Source organism: Lepidothrix coronata, unplaced genomic scaffold, assembly GCF_001604755.1.
Source record: "Lepidothrix coronata isolate B3197 unplaced genomic scaffold, Lepidothrix_coronata-1.0 Scaffold199, whole genome shotgun sequence".
Lineage (NCBI taxonomy): Eukaryota > Metazoa > Chordata > Aves > Passeriformes > Pipridae > Lepidothrix > Lepidothrix coronata.
The window spans coordinates 863939-887797 of NW_016690379.1; the positions used below are offsets into that span (position 1 = coordinate 863939).

Consider the following 23859-nt stretch of genomic DNA (forward strand, 5'->3'; position numbering starts at 1 on the left):
GAGCTGTGCTGGGGAGAGTCTGAGCTGAAGAATCAGCTCTAAGGTCTGGGGGCAGAATGTTCCAGGGGCTGCTGTGCCGTGGGTTTGATCCCATCCCGAGGCAACGGAGCAGTCTGGGGGGGCACATGAGGGCTGGGCAGAACCAAGGGCAGCACTCCCGGGGTGTTCCTGGGCAGCATCTGACATGCAAAACACACGTGGACGTGGCACCTGGGGCCAAGGGTTAGTGGTGGCCTTGGCAGTGCTGGGTTAATGGTCAGACTCCACGACCTCAGAGGTCTTTTCCAGCCTTAACAATTCCGTGGAACACCAGCAGCTGCCATCTGTCCCTGTGTCATCTGAGCACGTCAGGGGGTTACTCAGTGGATTTAAGGCTTGCCAAATTTTCAGACACCAAGCAGGATGTGCCTGGGGGGTGAGGGGAGCTGCTCCCCCTCCCCATGGCTCTGCCTTGCTGGGAATCCCATTTTCCCTCTGCCCTTCCCAGCAGAGCCCGGCGAGCGCTGGAGTTTCCCATCGCTCGGCTGGATCGGAGCAAAACCGTTCCAGCTCCTTGAAAATCACCCTCCTCTACCCACTACACCCATCAGGGGCGGCTGCTCCAGCGTTTCCCTGCTCCGTGGTTTTCCAGCTGAGCGTTTGGAGCTGTGCCCTGACAGGCAGATCCCTACGGAAACCCCCCAGGGAATATCCAGGGAATACGACGGGGGAATCACGGCTGTTTGGATTCCCTGGAAGCCCCCCGAGTGTGAACGGTGATGTTTTTACAAATGCATAAAGTGCCCGTGGGAGTCAACAGGGGTCAGCAGGAAGCCCAGAGCCAGGGGGCTGGAAAACCCTCTGGGGGTGCTGAGCCTGGAGAATCGCTCGTGCCAACAAACCCGGCGCCAGACGAGAGATGCCACCCGTGCAAACGCCACGTTCCCACTCCCAGTCCTGCATTCCAGCACGGATCCGTCCCCTCCAGCCCCTCTGGCACATCCTGGGGCCGGACACGTGCAATCCCCACGGCCGAGGGAGCGCAGACACCCCGAGGGGGGGCCCCAAGCGGAGCCACGGGGACACCCCGAGCGGGTTCTCCACCCTCCTGCAACCCCCTTTCCTTCACGGGCACCCCCAAAGCCCTTCCTGGGGCTGCCACGTGGAGCAACCTGCTGGTTGTCTCCTGAACGGTGGTCGGGGGTGAGGAGGGGGTTGGATGAGGGTTTTTTCCATGCAGTCCAGCCACCTCCCGCCACGGGAATGCCGTGCTGGATGTCACATGCTGTCTCACCTGAGCTGGTGGTAAAGGTTATGTACGAGTGCTCGCTGGGGCTAGACCATATGGGGAACACCCACAGCTTGTACATCATCCCCGGCGTCAGATCCGCCAGCTGCACAGAGGAAGGGGTCTGAGCCTTAACAGGGATAGATCTCTCTGTCTTGTTACCTGAGAAACAGAAACCGCACATCAAAGGCAGCCGCGGGAGGCTCCGCGATCCCCCGTGTCGACCCTGCGGGGCAGGGCTTTGTGCCCGCGACAGCGAGCTGCGAACGGCTCGGGGCCGGCTCCCCGGGGGGAATCAGGGATGCGGGAATACGGGAATACGGGAATGCGGGGTGGGTCGTGCTGCACACCCCCCGTGCCACGCCGGGGAAAAAAATCAACCGGGAGCTACTCAGATCTCTCCCTGCTTTTAAGACCTGGCTCTTTTTATCTGCCCAGCCTCGGGTTCGGGTATTTGGGGGGTTTAGCACAGAAAAAAAAAAAAGCTGAAATTTGCCTGGTCGTGCTCAGCTGGATGAAGGTGCTGCAGGGCTTGGTAAAGGAGCTGGTCCTTGTGCTGTTGGGGGTGATACCTGTGCATCAGGTGTTCTGGGGGGTTAAGGATGAGCTGGATAATGCATTAAACTGTGGAAGTGCCCACCCCAGCTGGCACGTTGGTGCTTTTGAGGGAAGAGTTCAGCCCTTTGACTCAAGAAGGGCTGCTCGTGGGCTGGTTGCTCCCGGGTTCTTTCCAAGAACAACCTGTTCTTTGCATTGTGCTGGGAATCATTTGCGGACGGGCTTAATTCTGAGCATTATCCATGGAATTCCAGCAAGCCTGCAGTGGGGCTTGGCTCTGTGGCTCTGGAGGTGCTGCAGGGAAGGAGAAACGTGGCTTTGAGGATTTGATGGCCTCAAACGCCACCAAAAAAGGGTGGAGAGCCCTGACTGTCCAGGAAGGGCTGAAATCTCCAAGATTTCCTCCCGGGGCTGGATCCTGGGGAGGGCATCCCAAGGGATTGCTGCTGCTGCAGCTCAGCACGTGGGCACTGGAAGGGCAACGCCTGTGCTTTGTGCTCCCAGCGAGGGGGGAAAACCAGGGCTGGCAGAGGGTGCTTTGGGAGCTGGGATGTGGGATTATTTAGGGCTTGGCAAGCTGGTGTTATCCTGAATTATGGAAATCATGGCCTGCTGGAGCCCCGGGGGCTGCGGAGCGAGACCTGGCTCTGCACGGGGAGTTGTTGCAAAGAGAGTTCAAGGTCATCACTTCAGGGATGGTTTAAGTGGTTTCCTGGTCTAACTGGTGTGTTTTAAATGCCCATTTCAGGCTGGCACAGCAGCTGCTGGGAGGGCTGGGGTGGCTGGGGAGTAAAGTCAGAGATAAGCAGCGAGCACTGCCCGTCTGGGAAACCCCAGAACAACCAGCAACACACCCCAACATCCTTCTAAACAAGAGCTGAGCCCAGAGAGCCCGAGTTTCCAGACTAAGCACGAGCCTCACAACGTTAAGAGACAACGATATCCGATATGACAGGAGGTTTGGGATCACAGAGGATTCTGCCAACTCCAGGTTCAAAAAGCCCGTGTTCAAAGGCATCGGAAGGCGCCCTCCAATCCACACAGATCGCAGGGTTGGAGGTGGTTTTAAGGCTCTTTGTGCAGCCCAGCTCACAGTTCACAAAGGAACAGCCTTGCCCATCTACATCTCACACACGAGGAGGGGATTCAGGATTCTGGTCCACCCCAAACAGCCACGAGGAGCAGGACCTTCTCCTCTCCCATCCTCCACACGCAGTAATCAAGACAATCAATTAAGTGGGAGCTGGCAGGATCTCTGATGGCACCACCACCCTGTAGAGTCCCCACGCGATCTGATGCTTACTGGTGATATACTTAACCACAAAGTCAGTTCCTGCAGAGTAATTGTGGCTCCAGGTGATGTTTGCCCAGTTACTATTAGCCATAGCTCTTATGTCCCATATGGACGATCCATTGGTGGCTGGTGGACAGGTTAGAACAGGAGTTGTTAGTATTTTGGATTATAAGGAGACCTCACCCAGCAGCTGGTGCTGGTAAAACCTCACAAAATAACTCCTGAGGTCAGTGCTTTGAGCTCAGCCTGAGCGGGCCTTGTCTTTTCAAGATTCTCAGTGTTTGCTCTTTTTCAAGATTCTCAGTGTTTGCTCTTTTAAAAATTCTCAATATTTGTTCTTTTCAAAATTCTCAATATTTGCTCTTTTCAAAATTCTCAATATTTGCTCTTTTCAAGATTCTCAACTTTTTTTTTTTTTTTGGGAGGAAGGAATTTTGGAGGCAGAGGCTCGCTATGAATTGTTATTTAAGCCAAGTCCAACTTGCCCTCAGCTCATCCTTGGAGCCTGGAGGCTCCCGTGGCACATCCCTGAGCAGGGAGATGAGGGATCTCATCCCCACCGTGCCCGTGGTGGGAGCCCCGTGCATGGCTGCACACGGACTCACTGCCACAACCAGGAGCAAAGGCTGGCAGAGATTGTTGTCACCCGGCTGGGCCTGGGGACAGCCAGTGGGGCAATGCAGTCACTCGTTTGTGAGGTTGAAGTTAAGGCTTGTCGACGTTGCTTTGGAGGGCGGATGAACTCGGGCTCTGCTGGAGTGGAGCCAACCCCCCCTCCAGAGAGTGTTTAGAGGTGTTGGGTCGGTCACACCTTGTTGTTATTCAGGGTGTAGCTCGTGTTTTAGAACACAGATCAATCACTGCAGGCCCTGGGGGAATTTTGGGGGCACCGCAAGGACCTGGTGCTTTGGGGTGACCTAAAATCCCTCTGACACAACGCTCTTACCCCCTCTCACAATCCCTCTCACACCCCACAGCAGGGCTCAGCCTCTTCCCTCGTGTCCCCAGGGGGGTTGGTTGGTTCCTCTTGCACTCCCATCCCCTCTCCCTGCTCTGTGCCTCACCACTTCATTACTTATTTTCAATTAGCAATGTTTTCCCACCTAGCAGTGACACTGTTGTGGTGATGACCTTGCTTTGGTACTGTCAGGTGGAGGCAGGACCTCCCAGCATAAGGTTTTGGTGGTTTTTTAACCACCCTGAGCTAATCTCATGCAAGAATATAAAGAAAGGGGTCTGAACTGAGTAGCAGAATCATCCCAGAATGGTTTGGGTTGAAGGGACCTTAAAGTTCATCTCATTTCACCCCCTGCCTTGGGCAGGGACACCTTCCACTAGCACAGGTTGCTCCAAGCCCCGTCCAACCTTTAGATTTTGTTTGCATTCCTGGCCTGACTCACTTTTTAAGTGAATGTAGCTGTCCACAATTATTTATTAACTGCAGACCCCATCACAGCAGTGCTTTAAAAACAAGGCTCGGGGAGATACATCCCTAAAAAACACACCTGGCTGGGAATATTCCTCCACCAAACCAGAGTCTGGTCCCCCTGTTCCAGCTGATTGCACGGGAGGTTCATCCCGACCTGGCCAACCCCTGGCTCACCCCCCCTGTGCTGTAACTCCCCCCCTGCCCAGCTCTCCTGTGGGCTGTGGCAACCCCAGAGAGCAGGAGCACAAACCCAGAGGCTCCTATAAGTGCTGACAGGTCTCTCAGCCGACGGCTGATGTGCTAAATCTGAAGTGACACCTTTCCCCAGCAGCACCAGGACCCCTTCTGAGCGGCCCTGGGATACAGGAGGACACTCTGGAGAGCCCTTTGTAGGGTTTGCCACCTCCTTCCCAAGCGCTGCTGCATCAGCACACCCCAGGCAGGGCTGTGTCACCCCGACAGTGAGACCAGGAGGGTGGCACTGAAGGAACAGGAGCCACTTGTGCCCCGGGATTCCCGAGCCTGTGGCACCTCCAGCTCCTCCCAAAGCCACTCCCGGAGCGTGGGATGCCTTAAATCTGCCCTGTGCCCATCCTGGGCGGGCTCTGGGGAAGGTGCCAGCAGGGTTCAAGGGGTTAAGAGTATGAAAAATTAAAATAGGGTGGTTTTTTTATATAGGTGTATCAGGAAGTTGTAAGACCTCCAAGTTCCAAACACTGGACTTGAGTGTCGGGGCCTTTTTCGGCCGGATAAGGGAAATACAAAAATTAAATTAAAAATTAAAATACAAAGTTTTGGAAAATTTTTAAAAAATTAAAAATTAACTGCAAAATTAAAAAATTAAAATCTTCTGGGGCCATTTTGTACCAAAGGTTTTCTTTTCTCTCTCTGGGCTAAGGACAAAGGGAGGTCCCTCATCTTTGGCAGGGGACGCCTTGCAGTGGATCAGAATAAAGGGAAAGCCCCTTTTCAGAGAAAAGAAGCCTTTTTAGGCAAAAACGAATATATTAAACTGATCTGAAAAAAATATATTTTGGGGGGGTGGAGGGGGAATTTCGATGGCAGAGGCTCACTGTGAATTGTTATTTAAGCCAAGCCCTTAATACATTAAAATCTATTAAGACCTAAACCCAAAGGGTCTTTTTTTCCCCCCGGGAAAGACTCGAATAAATTCTTCCTCGTTTCTCCCTTCCCTGAGTTTGCACCACTCTTTCTAAATTTTTTTTTTTTTTTAAAGAGGGGGGATATTTCCCCACGAGAGGAAAATAAAACCAAACAAAAAAAAAAGGAAAGCTCAGTACCCAACTCCTGCTTTGTGGTGGCAGCCGGAGCCCTCTCGGCGGCGGCCGTGGTGCTGCTGGTTGTGGTGGTGGTGGTGGCTGTGGTTGGAGCTGTGGTTGGAGCTGTGGTTGGAGCTGTGGTTGGAGCTGTGGCGGCTGTTGTTGTGTCAGGAGTAGTTGGGGTGGTTGCTGTGGCGGTGGTGGTGGTTGGGGTGGCTGTAGGGCTGCTTTGCTCCACCGCGCTCGGAGGCGTCCCAGTGGCGGCTGGGAGAGGGAAACACCGGCTTGGGATGTCTCCTGAAGGGAGGGGGTTTGCCCCTGTCCTCCCCCACACTGCCTGGGCAGGCACGAGAGGGGAGGGGAGCACAGCACGGGTGGGATGGGAGGGAGGCGGCGAATCCCACCGGGAACACGAGGCTGGAGAGCTCGTCCCCCCCTGCACCCGTCCGGGGGCTGGGAGAGGCACTGGGGGTGAGGAGGGGGCAGCAAAGGGGGAGATACCCCCAGAAACGCCCTCCTGTGCCCCCAGGGTGATCCCCAGCCCAGGGCTGAACGACCTGCTCCTGCTCTGCCTCGGCTCTGCCCCGGGGTCCCTCCCTACCCCGGGCTAAAATCCCTCCAGCAGGAGGGAGCTGGGGGGGTTTGGGGCTGCACAGACTGTCCCCAAAGCCACCATCCATCCCCCTGCCCAGAGCTGGGGGGGGTTTGGGGCTGCACAGACTGTCCCAAAGCCACCATCCATCCCCCTGCCCAGAGCTGGGGGGGGTTTGGGGCTGCACAGACTGTCCCCAAAGCCACCATCCATCCCCCTGCCCAGAGCTGGGGGGGGTTTGGGGCTGCACAGACTGTCCCCAAAGCCACCATCCATCCCCCTGCCCAGAGCTGTGCTGGGAGCACTCTGAGCTCCCTGAAAAATGAAATGGGATTTAGCTCTTAAGAAAACACACTAATCCCATTTGTCGTGGGCCAGGCAAGCTGCAATTACATTAATTCAGCTGCCCCTGGACTACACCTCCAGCATTTCTGAGCTGCCAACTCAGCCTGCAGCCTCCCAGCTCCTTCCAGCCTGGCTGGTCTCTGTGCTAATGCTGCTGGTGATGGAACAGCTTCAGCATTAAGGTGGATTTTAGCTCGTGGGCGAGTGATGGATGGTGCTTTGCCATCACTGCCCCTCAAAATTTACATTTAAATTAAGACCCAGGGGTTGCTACACCCCAAGGTGTCCAGGGGGAAAGTCTGAGCAATTTGTTTGGTAAATGGCTCCCGTGTCCACGTCTCACCTGGGCTGTGTTTCCACGGGAAGGGGGAAATGTGCCCTTTCCACCCCCACCCCAGAGCGTGGGTGAGGGTCCCACTGAAGGGGAGGGCATTGCCTTGGGCCTGCAAACCTGCCAGTGGAAAATGCAGCTGAAATGCTGCTTCAAATACCAAAGGTAACTGAGAGGAGATTCGCCCTGGGATGCTCACATTAAATTATATTTACTTAGTCTTCCTGTGGATCAAGGGATTACAAATCCCTCTTTCAGGCAAATGAAACCAGCCACGATAAAAATCACCCACAGACAAGAACAGCTCTAGGAAAGCACTTGAAAAGGAGTCCCAGCACCAAGCCAGGGCTTTCTTTCTCACCAAGTCCAACCCCCAAGGAGACCCAACCCCTAAAACCTCAGCCCTGCCAGGGATCCAAAAGCAGAGAAGAGCAGGAGGTCGCTCAGTCCATCTCCCCACCGCCCCCAGCTGCAATAGAACCACAGTTACAGCACATCCCAAACCCCCAGAGCAGCCACAGTGCCCCCAAAACCCCCAGACCAGCCCCAGGGGTGAACCAAGAGCAGCCACAGTCACCCCAAAACCCCCAGCCCAGCCCCAGGGGTGCACCAAGAGCAGCCACAGTCACCCCAAACCCCCAGCCCAGCCCCAGGGGTGCACCAAGAGCAGCCACAGTCACCCCAAACCCCCAGCCCAGCATCCTCTCCGGGTGGTACCCGCAGCATCCCCGACAGCCTCATGCAGCCCCCCAAAAAAGCCCCCCCGTGCACAGCCCATCCCTGCCCCAGCCCAGGGGAGGTGGTGGGGACAGGGAGGGGACACAGCCTGGCTGGGACAGGGCACAGCTTTGTCCTTGGGAGTTCCTGGGGCAGCGAAAAGGGGGGTTGGGGTTTTGCTGCTCTGGGTTTTCTTTTCCCCTCCCTCGCCCGTGAAGGACTTTGCTGCTCTGAGGCCACGCTACAAATCCTTCCTTGGGTTGGGAAGTGCCAGCATCCATCTCTGGTGATTCACAGCGGGTTTTTGGGGGGTTAAGAGATTGGTGTCACTGGGTTAATGTCTCCATTAACGTGATGGAGCTGCAGCTCCTCGATGGCTTGGCCCTGGACACAATCAAACAGCACTGGAGACACTGGTTATCAGCTAATGCAGTCTCAGCACTCCCCTGTGAGCCCCTGGCTCCCCTCGGAGGAAAATAAGACTCAAAAAGGCAGAAAGTAACTTTCTGAAAGGCAGAGGCTGGTGGAAAGCCTGGTACAACCTCCCAGCTCCCAGTCTCTGCATCATCAAACCTCTCCTGCTCAGCACCTACCAGGCCCATCTGCTTTGCCCAGCACTGCTGGAATGGCTTTGGCAGAGGGAGAGATTCAGCTTTAATGCCCCCCTAGGCCTTAGATGGGAAGAGATTATCTGGGATAAGTCCAAGCCTCGCTATCCCCGATGCAGGGGATCATCTCTGTGTGTTCCCTGCAGCCCCCAACACACGCAGGGGGAGCTGCAGCACCAGGACCCCCCTGGATTCAGCACCAGGACCCCCCTGGATTCAGCACCAGGCTGAGCTGACGGTGATTCCGGGCAGGATTTGCCCCCCAGCCCTGCAGCAGCTCTGGGGGAGGCGATCCCCGGGAGCAGAGCTATCACATTCCATCAGGATAACGAGGGCCCAGCCCCTGAGCCAGAGCCGGGAGGGGGAGTTGGCACCGGGGATAAAAATCATCTTGGCAGGACTAGGAGCAGGTGAAGAGGGGGACTGGGGGAGCTGGGAAGCAGCAGCTCAGAGAGGGGAGGATGGGAGGGAGGGCAGAGCCGAGCAGGGCTCCCCTGGTCGGGGGGGATTTAGTCCTGAGCTGCCCCGGGATGCAAAGCTACGGCCTCATTAGCGCTTGAATATGAAATGTGTGCCGGAGAAAAGCTCAGCTGGGAGATTCGGGGCAGAGACGAGATGAGGGGCATTTGCTGGGCTTTGAAATCCATCCCCTAATGAAGCTGCTCTCGGAGCAGGGGGGGATCAAGGCGGGCTGGGACAGAGATCAGAGCGATCCCGGAGTCTCCCGAAGAAAAGGGCACCTGAGCACGGGGAGAGCCCCTTCCCTGGGGCTCCTGAGCCCCCAGCCCCTGCCCAGCCTGGCAGGGCTCACCAGGGAGTGCCACATCCCTGCTCCAAGGGGCAGAGGGAGGCTCGGGCGGGTGTTCCCAGCACGGCTCCCTTTGGAAGCCTGGAAGTCACCCCCGTCCTCCCAAAGCCGGGGGTGCCTCAGCGGGCAGGACCTTCCTGGGCTTTGCAGAGTGGCTGGAAATGTTCTCCTGAGCTCCCACAGCTCTGACAGCAGCTGCCTCCAAGTTTAGGAGCAGGATCTGGAATCTGTGGGATGGGGAACAAATCCCCGCTCGCTGAAAGAGGAGAAGGAGCCTCCACTCCCCCCATCCCGGGGCAGAGCAACCCCCTAAAAACCAGTCCTTGGAGCAGGTTTATCCCCCAGGAAACTCGGAGTAAAAACCAGCAACAGCCACTCCCAGCCCCTGCTCCCACCTTCCTGGAAACCTCTAAACGAGCACTCAGCTCATTAATTGCCCTCTTTGCCCGGTTGTCTGCAAGAAGCATCATTATTTCCTCGCAGGACTGGGGGAGATGGGCTCTGATGAGGGGCTGGGGGTGCAGCAATTAATAGTTTCAGTGCTGCTGCTTTGCTCCTGTGACTGGACCAGGAAAAAGGAGCCCAAACCTCGCACAAAAAAATACCTGTTTGAAGCTCAGATCAGAAAAAAACAAACAAACAAACAACAGAGAGGAAGAATCATAACAGCAAAAGACAATATTTAAAGAGGGAGGTTCTACAGAGAGGACTCAAGTCCTGCTCTGAGTAAATTAAAGGAGTAGCTGCATTTATTTTTGCAAAATACAGGAAACAATCCCCGTCTATGCCGCTCTTTAATTATTTAAAGTGCTTTTTAATGCGTTGTTAGGGCTGGAGTAACAGCTTTCCCTTGGGTGTGTCTGCGAAATAATTAGGCTTGGAGAAATTGGATTAATTTTTCATGATTTTTGACGATTGGGCAAATGCGTTCTCAGAGATTTTATTTTTTCCTCTCGCCCTCTCACTTTGTGACAACGGGAGGAAATTGTGAAGTCTTTACCATGAAAGTGCTGCAAGTCTGATGTGAAAAGATAAGAGATTCGAGAATAGAAAGGGGTGATTGAGCAGCCTCCAAAAGAGAGGGGTCAGCAGTTCTCTCTGTTCCTAAAATGAACAATAGGATCTTTCTCCTCCAATTCCTAATTATGGAACAACGCGAAGAGAACAGAGGAAAGTCATTTTTTTTCCCTTCAAGTCTAAAACCAATACTTTTTATGGTCCCTGATGATGTTTTTCCACACACACACAGGGGTGGGAGAGGATCCAGTTTTGATTTTTTTTTTCTCACTCGGAGCGTAAATAAAATGTCTTCTCTTTTCCCATATCACCTCTCCTGTTATCCAGGTCTGGCTTAGGAAAGGTAAAGCCTTTCCTGAGGGAAAGTCCCTGCACTTCACTTTGATTTCATCAGCCTGGTCCAGTTCCTCCTGCCCACACAGCCCAGCCCTGACCCTGCCTGGGTGAGGTTACCCCTGCAAAAAAAGACCTTTTAATTCCCTCTCAGTGCCAGCAGCCCGTGGCAAAGAGCGTTTTACTGCAATTTAAGGCAACTTTCACCGTGGATCCATAAAAATCCACCCAATCTAGGTCAGTGAGCGGAGTTGGGAGAGGTCAAGCAGCATTTCAGTGGAACCAGGACTTGTTAGGAAGAGAAACAGCCTCTGGAGCCAAACCCTGCTCAGACTGTGTAACACTGAGGCCTGAGGAGAAATGACATCCAGCAAAAGAGCAGGACGGGGATGGGAGATGGATCTTCCCGTGGCTGATTCTGCCCTGGCTGCCCCTGCTGGGGATGCTGGGAGGGAGCTGAGGCGGCTCTGGGTGACCTCCTGCTCCACTGCCTCATCTCAGGCCCCTCTCAGCCCTGGCCCAGCTCTCCAATTCACTGTTTCCTCTGCTGGAAGGTGAAAACCAGAGGGAAGGGCTCTGTACCTGGAGAATCAGCCTTTAAATGGCAGCTAATTCATCTGGTGGGGTAAGAAAGGAAGCCTGAAGTGAAACGAAGCTGGAAGGATAAAGAGGTCAGGTTGTGCTGTCGAAGTTCAGCAACATCCACTGCAGGTAGAAAAGGACTTTGGGTGATCCTGATCCACGAAGAAAATCCGGATTCTTGTGGATGAGCTAAACCCTGGGTGGAGGAGGAGCTGTAGCAGCAGCACAGCCCTCCAGGACTTGGAGGATGGAGATCCTCTAAGCCAAAATATGTCCCTTTTCAGGTCTCCACCACCCAAAGCAGACCAATCTGTTACCCCCTTTTCTTTCTTTTTTTGGGGTGGGGAAGAGAAGAGGAAAAGACAGAAGAGGAAAAGAGGAAAAGATTGGCCTCTGTTCAGAAAGGAAAAAAAAAAAATGCAAAATCACACAGGGTAGAGACACCACTGCAACCAAACCAAAGGAGGGGAACCATCTCCGAGGCAGGAAAGCAAAACCTACAGGTGCAGAGAGCAGGTCCTGCACTTGTATCCCTCGGGAAGAGCCTTCCCTGGGAAGCTGTTCCTCCTTGGGCAGCCCCAGGGCAAAGCAGGAGCTCTGGGGGACGAAGTGCTGCTGCTCCACTCACCCCCAAAGCTGCCCCACAGCGTTCGGGGGGTGGGTTTCGGGGTGGCTGCACCCCCTGGCTCTGCCACTGCCCCCCCTTCTGAGCCGGGCACGGGCCGTGCCACGGCTGGCACAGGGCTCAGAGCTGTGCTGGGAGCGGGAAGTCACGTCTGGCAGGGGTGGGAATCCTTCCCTGGGAAGCAGAAGTTGTGCTCTGGGCCTTGCAGGGCGGTCCTGGGGGGTTGGTTTCCCATGGAAGCGGGAGGAGGTGCTGCCCCCGGGGCTGGAAGAGGCTCATCCCTGCTTTGCTGCTGCAGGGAGAGCCCCGAGGGCCAAGCCAGCAACAGCCCCCATGCAGAACATGCACAGCTGTGGCACAAACGTGTCCTTAACCCTTTCAATGGGCACCTGGCAACAAGGGGATGCTCCTGCCCCACAGCCCTGGCACAGCCCTGGCACTGCCCTGGCACAGCCACGGGAGCTGAGTGGTGCCCGTGCACCAAAAACACCCCCCCACGTGTGCCAGGGCTGGCACTGCAGCTTCCTGGGGGGAAAAATCCAGCTCAGACCCCCCAGGGCAGGGCAGAGGTGCTGTGGTTGGCACCAACAGGTCAGGGCTGGCTGGAAATATTCTGCGTTTTGCAGGGCGGGGATGGCGAGGCTTTAAAAAGGGAGAGGGGCTTTGTGCAGAGCTGGGATTAAAAACCTCTTCCCCAGGGGAAAAAACTCCTCCTTAACAGAGGAAAAAACCTCTTTAACGGAGCAAAAACCCCCTCTTTAATAGGGAAAAAAATCTTTTTAATAGAGCAATCCCTCTTTAACAGGGAAAAAACCCCTCTTTAATGGGCAGCTTGGCTCTCCTTTGGGCTTGTTCAGTGTGTGGCCACTGCAGGGTGTGGTGGCTTTGGCCATCATTAGGCATCTGGGAGCTTTTTAAGCCCCTCTCAGGGAAGATTTTGATCTTTGCAGGCCCTGCTGTGGAGCCTGCCCTCGTCCCTCCTGCCCGTGGGGGCTTTGTTTTTACCTGCCGTGGTTTCGAATGCCCAGTTTGGCCCCTCCTTGAGGCTCGGCTTTGCCATTGAAAGGGTTAACGGAGCTCATGCTTGAGTTGGCAGCACAGAAAGCCCCTTTTTGCCCCATGCCTGTTACCTCCAAATCCGGTACCTGGGGTTGGCGTGGCTTCGAGGGCAGCGCCAGGGGCAGAGAGGGGGGTACGGAGAGAGCACGGAGAGAGCACGGTAGAGAAGGGGAGAGAAAACACAGGAAGGTGTCAAACAACCAGAGCACACCCCCGGGACACTCGGGACCACTCACACACAGTCAGGAGGGAGCTGGGAGAGAGGGAGTGAAGGCAGTGGGAGCACAGCCTGGCACAGCAGGGCTGGCCCCTCGGGCACGGCGGAGAAACCACACCAGGTAACACAGACCCCAGCTCCAACACCCCCCAGCCCCTCAGCAGAGGGGCCAGGGGTGTCTTTGAGCCAAGTGTTTAAGCAGCTGCTTAGATCCAATCCCAGTTTGGACCCCGAATTTCCCCCAATTTCCCCTGGAATCACTCACATCTCGTCCTGCCCCGTGCAGGTGTTTGGTTTGAACCTCCCTGGGGAAGGAGTCTGGTGAGCAGAAAACAATTACCCAAGAAAAAACCCATTCGTGGGTTTAATTTTCTTATTCTGCTTCTTTTCTTTCAATCCCAACCTCACCTTTGCAGCAGGTGCCTTCCCATCAAGGTGGGCACTCGGAGCTGCTCGTGGTGCCCAACCTGCCTGGCACGAGCAAAACTCACCCAGGTCACGTTGGCCCTCAGGGTCTCGTGTTTTGGGGGGCAAACTTTGCCCCCAAAGTTTCTGGAACTTGACTGTAAACTACTTTTGATTTTTCTTGCTGCTCGATTGGCCAGTGCTTTGTCCTTTCCAGCAGGGGAGCATCAGGTGCCACCCCAAACCCTGCAGAGAGGGTTGCCTTGCCTTGGCACACGGGTGTAGGCACTGCCTGCTATCTCCTGAGACAAATCTAATAAGTTTTACACCCCAGGAGTTGGTTCTGGCTGTTATTTCACTGTTCACTGCCACCAGTGGCTGATGCCAGTGCACAGAAACAAACCCAGGAGAGCAAATGCATGAGAAACAACTAAAAATCTTGCCCATCACCCTCAATCCAGCTGCTGTGCTCTAACAGCTCAGCAAAGCTCCTCTTTAAAGCCCCTCTCACGATTGCCAGGGTGTAACTTGGCTGCTGTTTTCCCCCACAGCCCCATCTCCCATCAATTAGTGCCGCTGGAACCCACCTAAGAGGTGTTGGGAAGCATTTCATTTCCACTGGGTCATGGCAGGAATTACTTTTCCTACTCAGAGCCATTAGCTGGGGAGGGGGAGATGGAGGGAAGGAGACAAAGCCCCCATTAAATCAGAGCACTAACCCAATCAAGGGTCTGTTAGAGGAGGATAAAGAGGAAAGAGCCGCCTTCTGTCTCCCCACGTTCCCTCAGGGCTCCTGAACTCTCACTTGGTTTGATGGATGTCCCACGATGGGCATTTTATCTGATTGTGAGTCTGAGAGTTGGGGATTCATCCTGGGTGGGGTGACTGGGAGGTGGCAGCTGCTTCACCCCCTCTGAGCCACCTAAAAGCCACCCCCATCTGCCCCTTATTCAGCTCCTACTGAGACAACAGAGGGGCAAATTAAATCACCTTCAGCGAGAGGAGAGCGAGGTCACAGAATCACAGCAGGTTTGGGTTGGTTGGGATCTTAAAGATCACCCAGTGCCACCCCCTGCCGTGGGCAGGGACACCTTCCACTATCCCAGGTTGCTCCAAGCCCCGTCCAACCTGGCCTTGGACACTTCCAGGGATGGGGCAGCTGCAGCTTCTCTGAGCAAACTGTGCCAGGGCTTCAGAACCCGATATCTGATCTAACCCTGCCCTCTGGCAGCACAACCCCACAGTGCCCTCCTGCTCTCCAGGGCACGTGAGGAACCCTCACTGCCTGTGGGGGGACACTGAGGTGGCTCCCTGGAGCCCAGGACAGTCTCTCAGTCCCCTCTGTGGCGTTTCTGCTGCAGCACTTTGGTCCTGACCAGTCCCTCTGTCCCTGCAGCAGAGTGGCTGTGCTGTCTCACTGTGCTGTCTCTGTGCTCCTCCTGCTCCTCTGACCCGCAGTTTTTGGCTCACCCCCGTGTCCCATCACCCCCCCAGGCCCTGGGCAGAGCCAGGAGCTGTTGCTGCTGCACATACCTTCGTCCAGCAGGGCTGGGGACTCCTCCACTACGGGCTCTCCTTCTCCCACCTGGGTGCGGGCGCGCAGCACGAAGCGGTAGCGGGAGATGGGGTCTGTCCTCTGCAGGGTGAACCTGGTCTGGTTGGGGGAGAAGTTCTCCACCACGGTTCGGCCCGTTTTGGTCCCGTTAACTGGGGAGGAAAGCCAGGGGGTGGTGGGTTCAGGTTCAGGTGCCCTCCAGCTCCTCCAGCCTCACTGCGGGGCCTCGTGCTCGGAGCTGCTGCTGCTGCTGGTAAAGACTCTTCGTTTGGGGCACTTGGGGACACTCTGGTGGGGACATCCAGGTGGTCAGGGAAGGCTCTGCTGCCCCAGGCGTTGTGTGGGCTCTGGGCAGGAGCTTGTGTTTGAGAGAGCACAGGAACTGCTGGGACTGAGCTTAAAACTCAGATCAAACTTATTTCCCTTCAATAGCCGAGGCTGGGGAACTGCTTGGGGCACCCCCCACCCTCCCTGGCTAACTCCACTGTGCCAGGACCCCTCTCAACACCAGCTTGGCTCATCATGGAAGTCTCCAGCTCCTTATGGAGAGATCCCTGGGCTGGGGGAGGAGGGAACCAGCAGTTACTAAAGGATTATCACTCAGAGGAGAAGGTGGAACGTACAGGGTTGGTATCTAAGGCTGTATCCTGTGAGGACTCCATTGGGATGCTCGGGGTGATCCCACTCCAGATTGATGATTTCCAGGTTGGGCTGTCGGATTCTCAGGTACCTGGGGGAGCTGGGCACTTGGGAGAGGAGGGAGCAGGGAGGAGAGGGAGAGAAGAGAAAACACACGAGATAACACACCTGCCACTGCTGAACACGCCACACGCTCGGGACACTCCAAAACAGCCCCACAGACACACAGCAAAGGGCAGGAACGGCCTGAACGAGGATCTGTGCCAGAAACCAAGTGCCAGCAGCAGCTGGGGTGTGCAGGAGCAGAAAGCAGAGCAGCTCTGCATGCAAACCCATCCCAAAGTGCCCGTGCCGTGCTGGGAACCCCCCAGTGAGGCCACAGAAGGTGCTGCAGCTGAAGCAGAGCTGGGACTCCCTTCAATCCCCGCTTCTCTCTGTTGTAAACAGACTTTTTTTTTGCATCCCCCACCCACCCCGAGGTTTTCATCTCCTCGCTTTCTCCCTCCAAGCCACAAAAAGCAGGACAGCAGCTTCTCTTATCACCAAGTGTGGTATCAGTGTCTGGAGATCTGCGTGTCTCCAGTGTCCTTACCCTGGGTTATCACTGCTGGTTCAAAGCCAGTGAAGGAAGGAAAGAATTACACAGCCCTGAATTAAATTATTCTCCTGGTTGACTCATTATTGCGGTGCCTTAATTGGGGAAAGAGCTTGGCTTGCTGATCTGGGAGATTAGGGGGGGGGTTTATTTTTAACCAGCCTGTTGTGCAGAGTGTCATCCAGTCTCCTAAATGTCAATATGTAGTCAATAAAATAGCTTAGTGGTATGGGAAAAACAAAAAAATCAACGTTTTCCTCGTGACAGGGGTATAATCTGCTGTAATTGTTTCAATTAATGCCACCCATGTATCCTTACAGCCACCCCAAATGCCTAGAGTCACCCCAAATGGCTGCAGCCACCCCGAATATCTACAGCCACCCCAAATCCTTGTGCCTCCAGCACACAGATAATCACCTCTCACAAAGCACTTCACTGCAAAACCTACAGGAACCGAGTCCTTCCTCTTAAAACAATCCTAATTATGGCTGGTCAATAGAAAATCCTTAGGAAAGGGTGACAGCATCCCAGAAAATCCCGAGGAAGGGGCAGGGCTGAGAGCTGCTGCTCCTGTGCAGCAGGGGCAGGCTGAAGAGGAAGGCAAAGAGGAAGATCCCCCTGGATTTTGAGACGAGATTTGCCCCTGGCAAATCCTCCCCTCGCGTTTTTGGAGCACCCTGTGCCAAACCCTCCCTTGTGCTGCGGGAAGAGTCACTGCCAGGCACTGGAAGTGCAGCCCCAACTCCTCCCTGGGTCTATGAAGAGCCCCCGTGACAGCAGGGAAATGAAAACCCCAAGTTCATCCTCGCCACGAGCTCCTCAAACAGCACAACGAGGGGCTCCTGCCTGGAGAGCCCGACAGAGGTGCTGCTGATGTCCTTCCACAGCAAAAGGACTTGGGGCTGGGGCAGATTTTCCTGCCTTTTCCAGAGCAGGAGGAATCCAGTCAGTGCTAATTTTCTTTTCTGGGTTTCCCTCCGTGCTAAAATTCCGGGCTAATGTTCTTTCCCAGCTTTTTTCTGTGCTAAAATTCCGTGCTGGTTCTGCTCAGCCGGTCCCTAAAATCGGCCTCTCCGCCCGAACCCTTCCCGTCGGGATGGAGGGACAGGGACATTCCCAGCCCCCCTGGGAACGTACCTCCTTCGGGAGTGGGGAATTCCTTCACCTCACTGCGGGGCCCATCTCCTCGGCCGTTGGTCACAACCATCTCAAGTTTGTAGTTGCTGTAAGGGAACAGCCTGGACACTATGCCCCGGTTTCTGTCTCCAGGAAAACTCACAAACTGCCGTTTTCTGGAGACCCACAGGTTCTTCAGCAAGCTACTGTCTCTCCAGAAATAGGCCTTCAAGAAACATGCATGGCAAGTGAAGCTTTTCCCGTGGAAATGCAATTTTTTTTAGGAAAAAAAAATATCTATGTATAAACCAAGAGCAGAACTTTGCAAAGAGCAGCTTTTAGAGCAATTAGTGAAGCTCCAGGTCCCACCAGCTCCACCCTGACCCACCAGGTCAGGGGTGTTACCCGAGGAAGAGGGTTAAGTGCTTGCCAAAAGGGACAGAGCAAAACCACCAAGCTCAGACTAAAAGCTGCCTCTGGTTCCCAAGAGCTGAACATCAAGTGATTCTCCCTTTCCACCCGAGGAAAGGTGGGACACGGCCAGGCACAAAGGAAAGCCTGGATTTTGGAAAGTCTCCCATTCAAAGCCCTCACTGCAAATCTTATTTCGTGCAGAAATAAGATTCATTCAGAAAATGGACCAGAAGAAGAGCAGAGGCAGAACCAGGAGAGCAGAGCCCAGCGGATTATTGGATTTGAGGGGCTGGAACTGTTTGCAGGGCACGTGGTTTTGGTCTGAAACGCTGAGAGGAGGGCCCTGCTCAGACTTGTGCTTGTTTGGAACAGGGTCCATCCTCTGTACCTAGAGATTAGTAGTTTACCCCAGCAGTAAATAGCAAATATTAGCAGAAAACCCCGAAGCACAGCAGGATCCAGGCTGCCCGGAGTGACCAGTCAGTACAACCCGCGGGGTTCGGGCTTGGCAGGGCTGGGGTTCATTGAAATCCCACGTGGGAACTTTGGGGATGACACAAAACCGATCCTGTTTGAGGTCACCCCCCGCAGAGCCACCTTCCTGCAGGGGTAGGACCCCCCCAGCCCCTCTGGGGGTGCACAAGGACAGCCCTGTTTGCTCTGAGAGCCCCAGATCCTGCAGGGAGGCTCCGGGAAGGGCCATCCCAGCCCCGGGGGAGCCAACGGGAGATGTCCCCGACCCCACAGAGAGCAAAGCAACCCTTCCTCGCTGCCCCAGAGCAGAGCTCAGCCCCTGTGCTCTGCACCCAGAGCAGCCCAGGGGTCCTGGTGGCCAGAGGAGGTTCCCTCTCATCCCCATCCCCATCCCCATCCCCGGCAGCGCCGCCGCCGGAGCCAGCCGGGAATTCTGTGAGCTGATTAGATGTGTTAAAAGTCAGTGCCCGAGAGGTTTGGGGCTGCTCACTCTGTACTCCTTCAGCTGTCCCTGGATGGTGTCCAGGTGCACTCTGGTCCAGGTCAGAGCCACGGCAGTGCTGTTTAGGACTCTAATCCTAACGTCCGTGGGCGCAGCCTTGGGATCTGGGCGGGCAGGGATAGAGCACAGTGGGATAGAGCCCAGTGGGCATTGGGGCCCCCCAGCAGGGTCAGACACACGGACACACGGACACCCCTCTGCCCTGGCCCTGGGGGGTCCCATCCCAGCACTGCTGGGGGAGCAGCAGCCCCACGACTGCTCTGCCTCCTTCCACGGGAAGGGGGAAGAAAACGAGTCCTGGGTCACTCATGATCCAGTTCACAGCAGGGTTTCCTGCTGCAAGGAAGGGGTCTGGCTCCCCTCCCTCCCTCTCCCAGCGAAGGATCCAGCACATCCAGCCCCTCCTGCCTCACCTTGGCCACTGTCAGACCCCACGGTTCCCAAACTACCTCATTTCCACAGCCATTAATCCGAATTTGCCCAGAACCTGCTGTTGATCCACTTGGGGCTTTACCCCCTGTTCACAGCTCACCTGCTGTGTGTAGCAATCTGCAGTTATTTGTGAAGCAGCTCAGACATGACAGAGGCTATTTTTTGAGGGTTTTTTGTGGTTTTTCTAACCTGTCCCACCCCTCAGGCACAGGCAGAGCATATCTGTGCCTGGGCTGTGATACAGGAGCTTTGGTCTCCCTGGTTTGCCTCCATATAACACACACACATGTGGTGGCTTTTTCAGATCCTCCCAAAACTCATAATTATGGCACAGATTTTCAAGAGAAACTAGAAAAAAAACCCACCCTTGTAGTGCCCAGAGATGGTGGTGCAGCCAGGAGCTCGCAGAGCTTTCCCAGTAATGACCTCTCAGCTGGGTCCAGCTTTGCTTCCATGCCCTGATTCCCACATTTTCTACCCATTTTCCTTCCCCTTGCCCTGTTTCCTCCAGGAGGTGCCCAGCTGGAGGGTGTGTTGTCTGTGCCATCACAGCCCCAAAACTGCAGCTTTCATTCGGATTTCTGTGCCCTGTTTGTGCCCCTTGACTCCAAGTCTGGGGTCGTGGGTTCTCACCTGGTTTATCCCCCTTCCTTCTCAGTAATCCCGATGTTCCCACAGCCAGGGACCCCAAACCACAAACTAATATATATTTCTCCAAAGATAAAGCAGTTGGCAGCGAACCACATTATCCCAGCAGGATGAGGATAATCGTGGTTGAGAGTCTCGGGTGCTGCAAGCACAGGAGGTGATACCCAGCAGCCCAGAAAAAGAGAATTAAACGAGCTGTTCTGCGTGACCAGGGGAGAGGTTTAAAGGAAGATAAGCTGAGCCAACGTGCTGCAAACAGGAGCCCAGGCTGGGGCTTAGCTGAGGCTTTATCAGAGAGGCACAAGAATCCAGAGCAGGGTGAACTAAGGACCTTTTGGCCATTCATAAAACCTCTCCTCCGAGATGAACTCGGCGCTCGGCGCGTGTCGGGGGGGGGCACAAAACGTTAATGCCACTTATTGGGACGCAGCCAGAGCTCATCCCGAGGGGAATCCTGTGGTTTTCCAGCCTCGAAGCGCTGCCTGGGCGTCACAGAGAGCAAAGGGAGCGGGGTGGGTGACTTGGGTCGTGCAGGCAGAGCCCAGAACAGGAGCCAGCGGCCAAGTCGTGGAACCATGGGATGCTTTGGGTCGGAAGGGACCCCGAAGCTCATCCCAGTTCCGCTATCCCAGGTCGCTCCAAGCCCCATCCGAGCCGGGAGTGGATTTTTGTGCCAAATCAAGCCTGGGGCACGGGGGGCAAACCCCCAGGTCCTGCCCTGGGCTCCTGCCGGGCGGGTACTCACAGTCCTCCCCGGAGTAGCCGATGTAGGTGTCGGGCTCGGGGGCTCTGCCGAAGTCGTTCTCCGCCTGCACCTTGATCTCGTAGGGGACGTAGATGGGGGTGTTCCACACCACGTGCCGGGGGCCCTTCACCGTCTCGTTGTACCAACTGCCCCGCGGGTCCCGGCGCCGCCAGCGCACGATGTACCTGAGGTTGGGCCCATAAGCTTGAGTTGCATTCAGGGGCTTCATGGACCGGAACAGAGAGAGGAAGTGAGAGGGAGAAAAACAGCCCGTGTTGCTCTGCAAGGAGCCCCCAAAGGTTCCTGGGGGCAGCTGGGGCTGGTTTCGGGTTCCATCAGCAAATCTCAGATCTCTGTTCCCAAAAGGGAGTGGGAACAAGAACGTACCTGGTTCCTGCCCTCCAGAGCCAAGGCGGGAACAAGAACCTTACACTCCTAGAACCATAAAATCCTGGAATGGTTTGGGTTGGAAGGGACGTTAAACTTGTCTCATTCCAACCCCCTGCCATGGGCAGGGACACCTTCCACTAGCTCAGGTTGCTTACATATATATTCTATATAATAAATCAAATGTGTGCATAATACAGAATATATCCCATATATATTATCCTCGTATTCCAGCCTGTATTCCCACTGCAATTTCAAGCCTCCTCACAGCTCATGGCTTGTTTGTGGATGACACCTGGTGGTGCACAAAGCACAGCAAGAGCTGCTCTGTAAATCCTCTGTACTACTGAGAACCTGTCTCTTGGATGATCTTCCCTGACTTCTCTGTTATTCACCACGTTTTGTTTGATTTACATCATTGAAAATGATTTTTTTTTTTAATCACAAACCTTCTTCTAGGCACTAGCAACGGCCTCTCTTGTGTCCTCTGCTTTTTATTTCGTCACAGAATCATCAGAGACTGGCCTGGGTTGGGGAGGTACTTAAATATCTTCCCATCCCACCCCCTACCCTGGGCAGGGACACCTTCCACCAGCCCAGGTTGCTCCAAGTTTATCCAACCTGGCCTTGGACACTTCCAGGGATGGGGCAGCCACAGCTTCTCTGGGCAACCTGTGCCAGGGCCTCCCCAGCCTCCCAGGGAGGAATTTTTTCCCAATATCCCATCTATCCCTGCCCTCTGCCCCTTTGAAGCCGTTTCCCCTCATCCCCTCACTCCAGGCCCAAAAGGCATCAGGGAACTCACCGTCCAGGTGATCTCCATGTTGTTTTTTTGGGTCCCTGCACCCTGAACTCCCGTCGGGTTGATTTCAGGACCTGAGATTCACATTGTAAAAAATAAAAAAAAAATAAAAAATTGGGCATTTTATAACGTTGAAAAAATGATCTTCTGAGTGGTTAAAACCCCTTTAACTGTGCGAGCCAGAAGCACTTCCAAGGCAGAAGTTAATGGCCTGATTTTTCCAGAAGTTCCCATTCAGGTTAATGGAACATGAGGCTCTCAGTACTCTTGAAAAAACCAGGCCGTTTATTTAGGAGGCTCGTTTTCTTTTTTTTTTTTCTTTTTTTTTTCCCCCCCCAAATGTCCTAAATCTTTGAAAGGCAGCCTTTGAGCAGCAGCCCCAGGAGCAGAGCCCGTCCCTTGGAAACCCGAGCAGTGTCAGGAGCCAACACTAGATGCCAGCAGATCCTGCAGGAATCTCTGGGCAATGGGGGGGAAAAAGAGAAATGCAGCAGAACTCCTGAGCTTCCCGAGAATTCCCCAGTGGGAATTTTCCCATTCTCCCGTGTGTTGTCCAACAAACAAAGCACTGGGCAGGCAAAGTGAAGAGCTGAGTCTGGGTTGTGGGTTGGAGCGTGGTTACATCTGCAGCATGGAATGGTTTGGGTTGAAGGGACCTTAAAGATCACCCAGTGCCACCCCCTGCCATGGGCAGGGACACCTTCCACTAGCCCAGGTTGCTCCAACCTGGCCTTGGACACTTCCAGGGATGGGGCAGCCACAGTTTCTCTGGGCAACCTGTGCCAGGGCCTGCCCACCCTCCCAGCACCAGTCTGGGCTCCTGCTCAGCTCTGACAATGAATGAGCAACCTTGGAACAAAGTGCCTTTTGCTGGTGGTTAGTTTGCACTTGAGTCTCATTTTCCAACAGACTCCTGAGCTTCCTGTGGTCAGAAAGGATGAAAAACCCTCTTTAGAAAGCTCCCCTTTAAGCTGAAACCAGGGGTTTCCTTCAGCAGGTTCCACTGGAGTGACCTTGGCGTGAGTGTTTCCACTTGAGCTTTGCTGCTCTGCAGCTCGACAGCCACGGGCTGGAGGGTTGGAGACAGAACATCCCAGCCCAGCTCATTCCTGGGTGTCACAGAACAGGTTGGAAAGGACCTCAGAGATCGTGGAGTCCAACCTCTGAGCCAACAGCACCTTGTCACCTGGACCAGGGCACCGAGTGCCACGTCCAGTTTCCTCTTAAACACCTCCCTGGGCACCCCATTCCAGTGCTCTCTGTGAAGAACCTCTTCCTAATGCCCAACTTAAACCTCGGGTCACGCACCACGAGGGTTGTGGGGTCACATATCGTGAGGTTTGTGGGGTCACACCCCAACGGGGTTTGTGGGATCACACACCATAAGGTTTCTGGAGTCACGCACCACGAGGGTTGTGGGGTCACACACCATGAGGTCTGTGGGGTCATACAGCACAAGGTTTGTGGGGTCTCACACCACAAGTTTTCTGGGGTCACACTCTGTGAGGTTTGTGGGGTCACACTCTGTGAGGTTTGTGGGGTCACACCCCCTGAGGTTTCTGGGGTCACACACCACGAGGTCTGTGGGGTCACACACCATGAGGTTTGTGGGGTCATGCACCACAAGGTTTGTGGAGTCTCACACCACGAGGGTTGTGGGATCTCACACCACGAGATTTGTGGGGTCTCACCCCACAAGGTTTCTGGGGTCACGCACCACGAGGTTTGTGGGTTCACGCACTGTGAGGTTTGTGGGGTCACACACCACAAGGGAAGAGCCCCCCTGGGGTGGATCAGCCTGGCAGGGGGGCCGGGGGGAACTCACGTGCCCCGTTGGTCTGGTACCGCTCCGAGGGCACGCTGGGCACGCTGCTGCCCACGTCGTTGACGGCGATCACCCGGAACTGGTAGTTGACGTACGGGGCCAGGCTCAGCACGGCCGAGTTGACGCTCCCGGGGTACCTGGAGTGGTTGTGCCACATTCCCGGCTGGAAGCGATCCTCCTCGAACTGCACGATGTAGTCTGGGGGGACAGGACAGGGAGGGCTCAGTGAAGGGCTGGGTGAAGGGCTGGGTGAAGGGC

General features: G+C 55.0%; 1 protein-coding gene across 27 annotated transcripts in view; it reads right to left on the minus strand.

Annotated features, from left to right (window-relative positions):
• The window catches only part of NFASC (neurofascin), an 82978-nt gene that overhangs the window by 12403 nt on the left and 46716 nt on the right, over nucleotides 1-23859 (minus strand). For 9 of the 27 annotated variants that reach the window (XM_017832194.1, XM_017832187.1, XM_017832193.1 and 6 more), the window contains 11 exons: nucleotides 23602-23799; nucleotides 21780-21850; nucleotides 20588-20810; nucleotides 18751-18866; nucleotides 17394-17598; nucleotides 15646-15768; nucleotides 15001-15174; nucleotides 12917-12946; nucleotides 5850-6092; nucleotides 3129-3245; nucleotides 1274-1429 (listed from right to left, as the gene is read on the minus strand). In XM_017832194.1, coding sequence (XP_017687683.1) covers nucleotides 1274-1429; nucleotides 3129-3245; nucleotides 5850-6092; nucleotides 12917-12946; nucleotides 15001-15174; nucleotides 15646-15768; nucleotides 17394-17598; nucleotides 18751-18866; nucleotides 20588-20810; nucleotides 21780-21850; nucleotides 23602-23799 — 1656 coding nt within the window. The remainder of the gene's footprint in view (nucleotides 1-1273; nucleotides 1430-3128; nucleotides 3246-5849; nucleotides 6093-12916; nucleotides 12947-15000; nucleotides 15175-15645; nucleotides 15769-17393; nucleotides 17599-18750; nucleotides 18867-20587; nucleotides 20811-21779; nucleotides 21851-23601; nucleotides 23800-23859) is intronic. The other 18 variants (XM_017832205.1, XM_017832204.1, XM_017832203.1 and 15 more) reach the window with 12 other exon arrangements.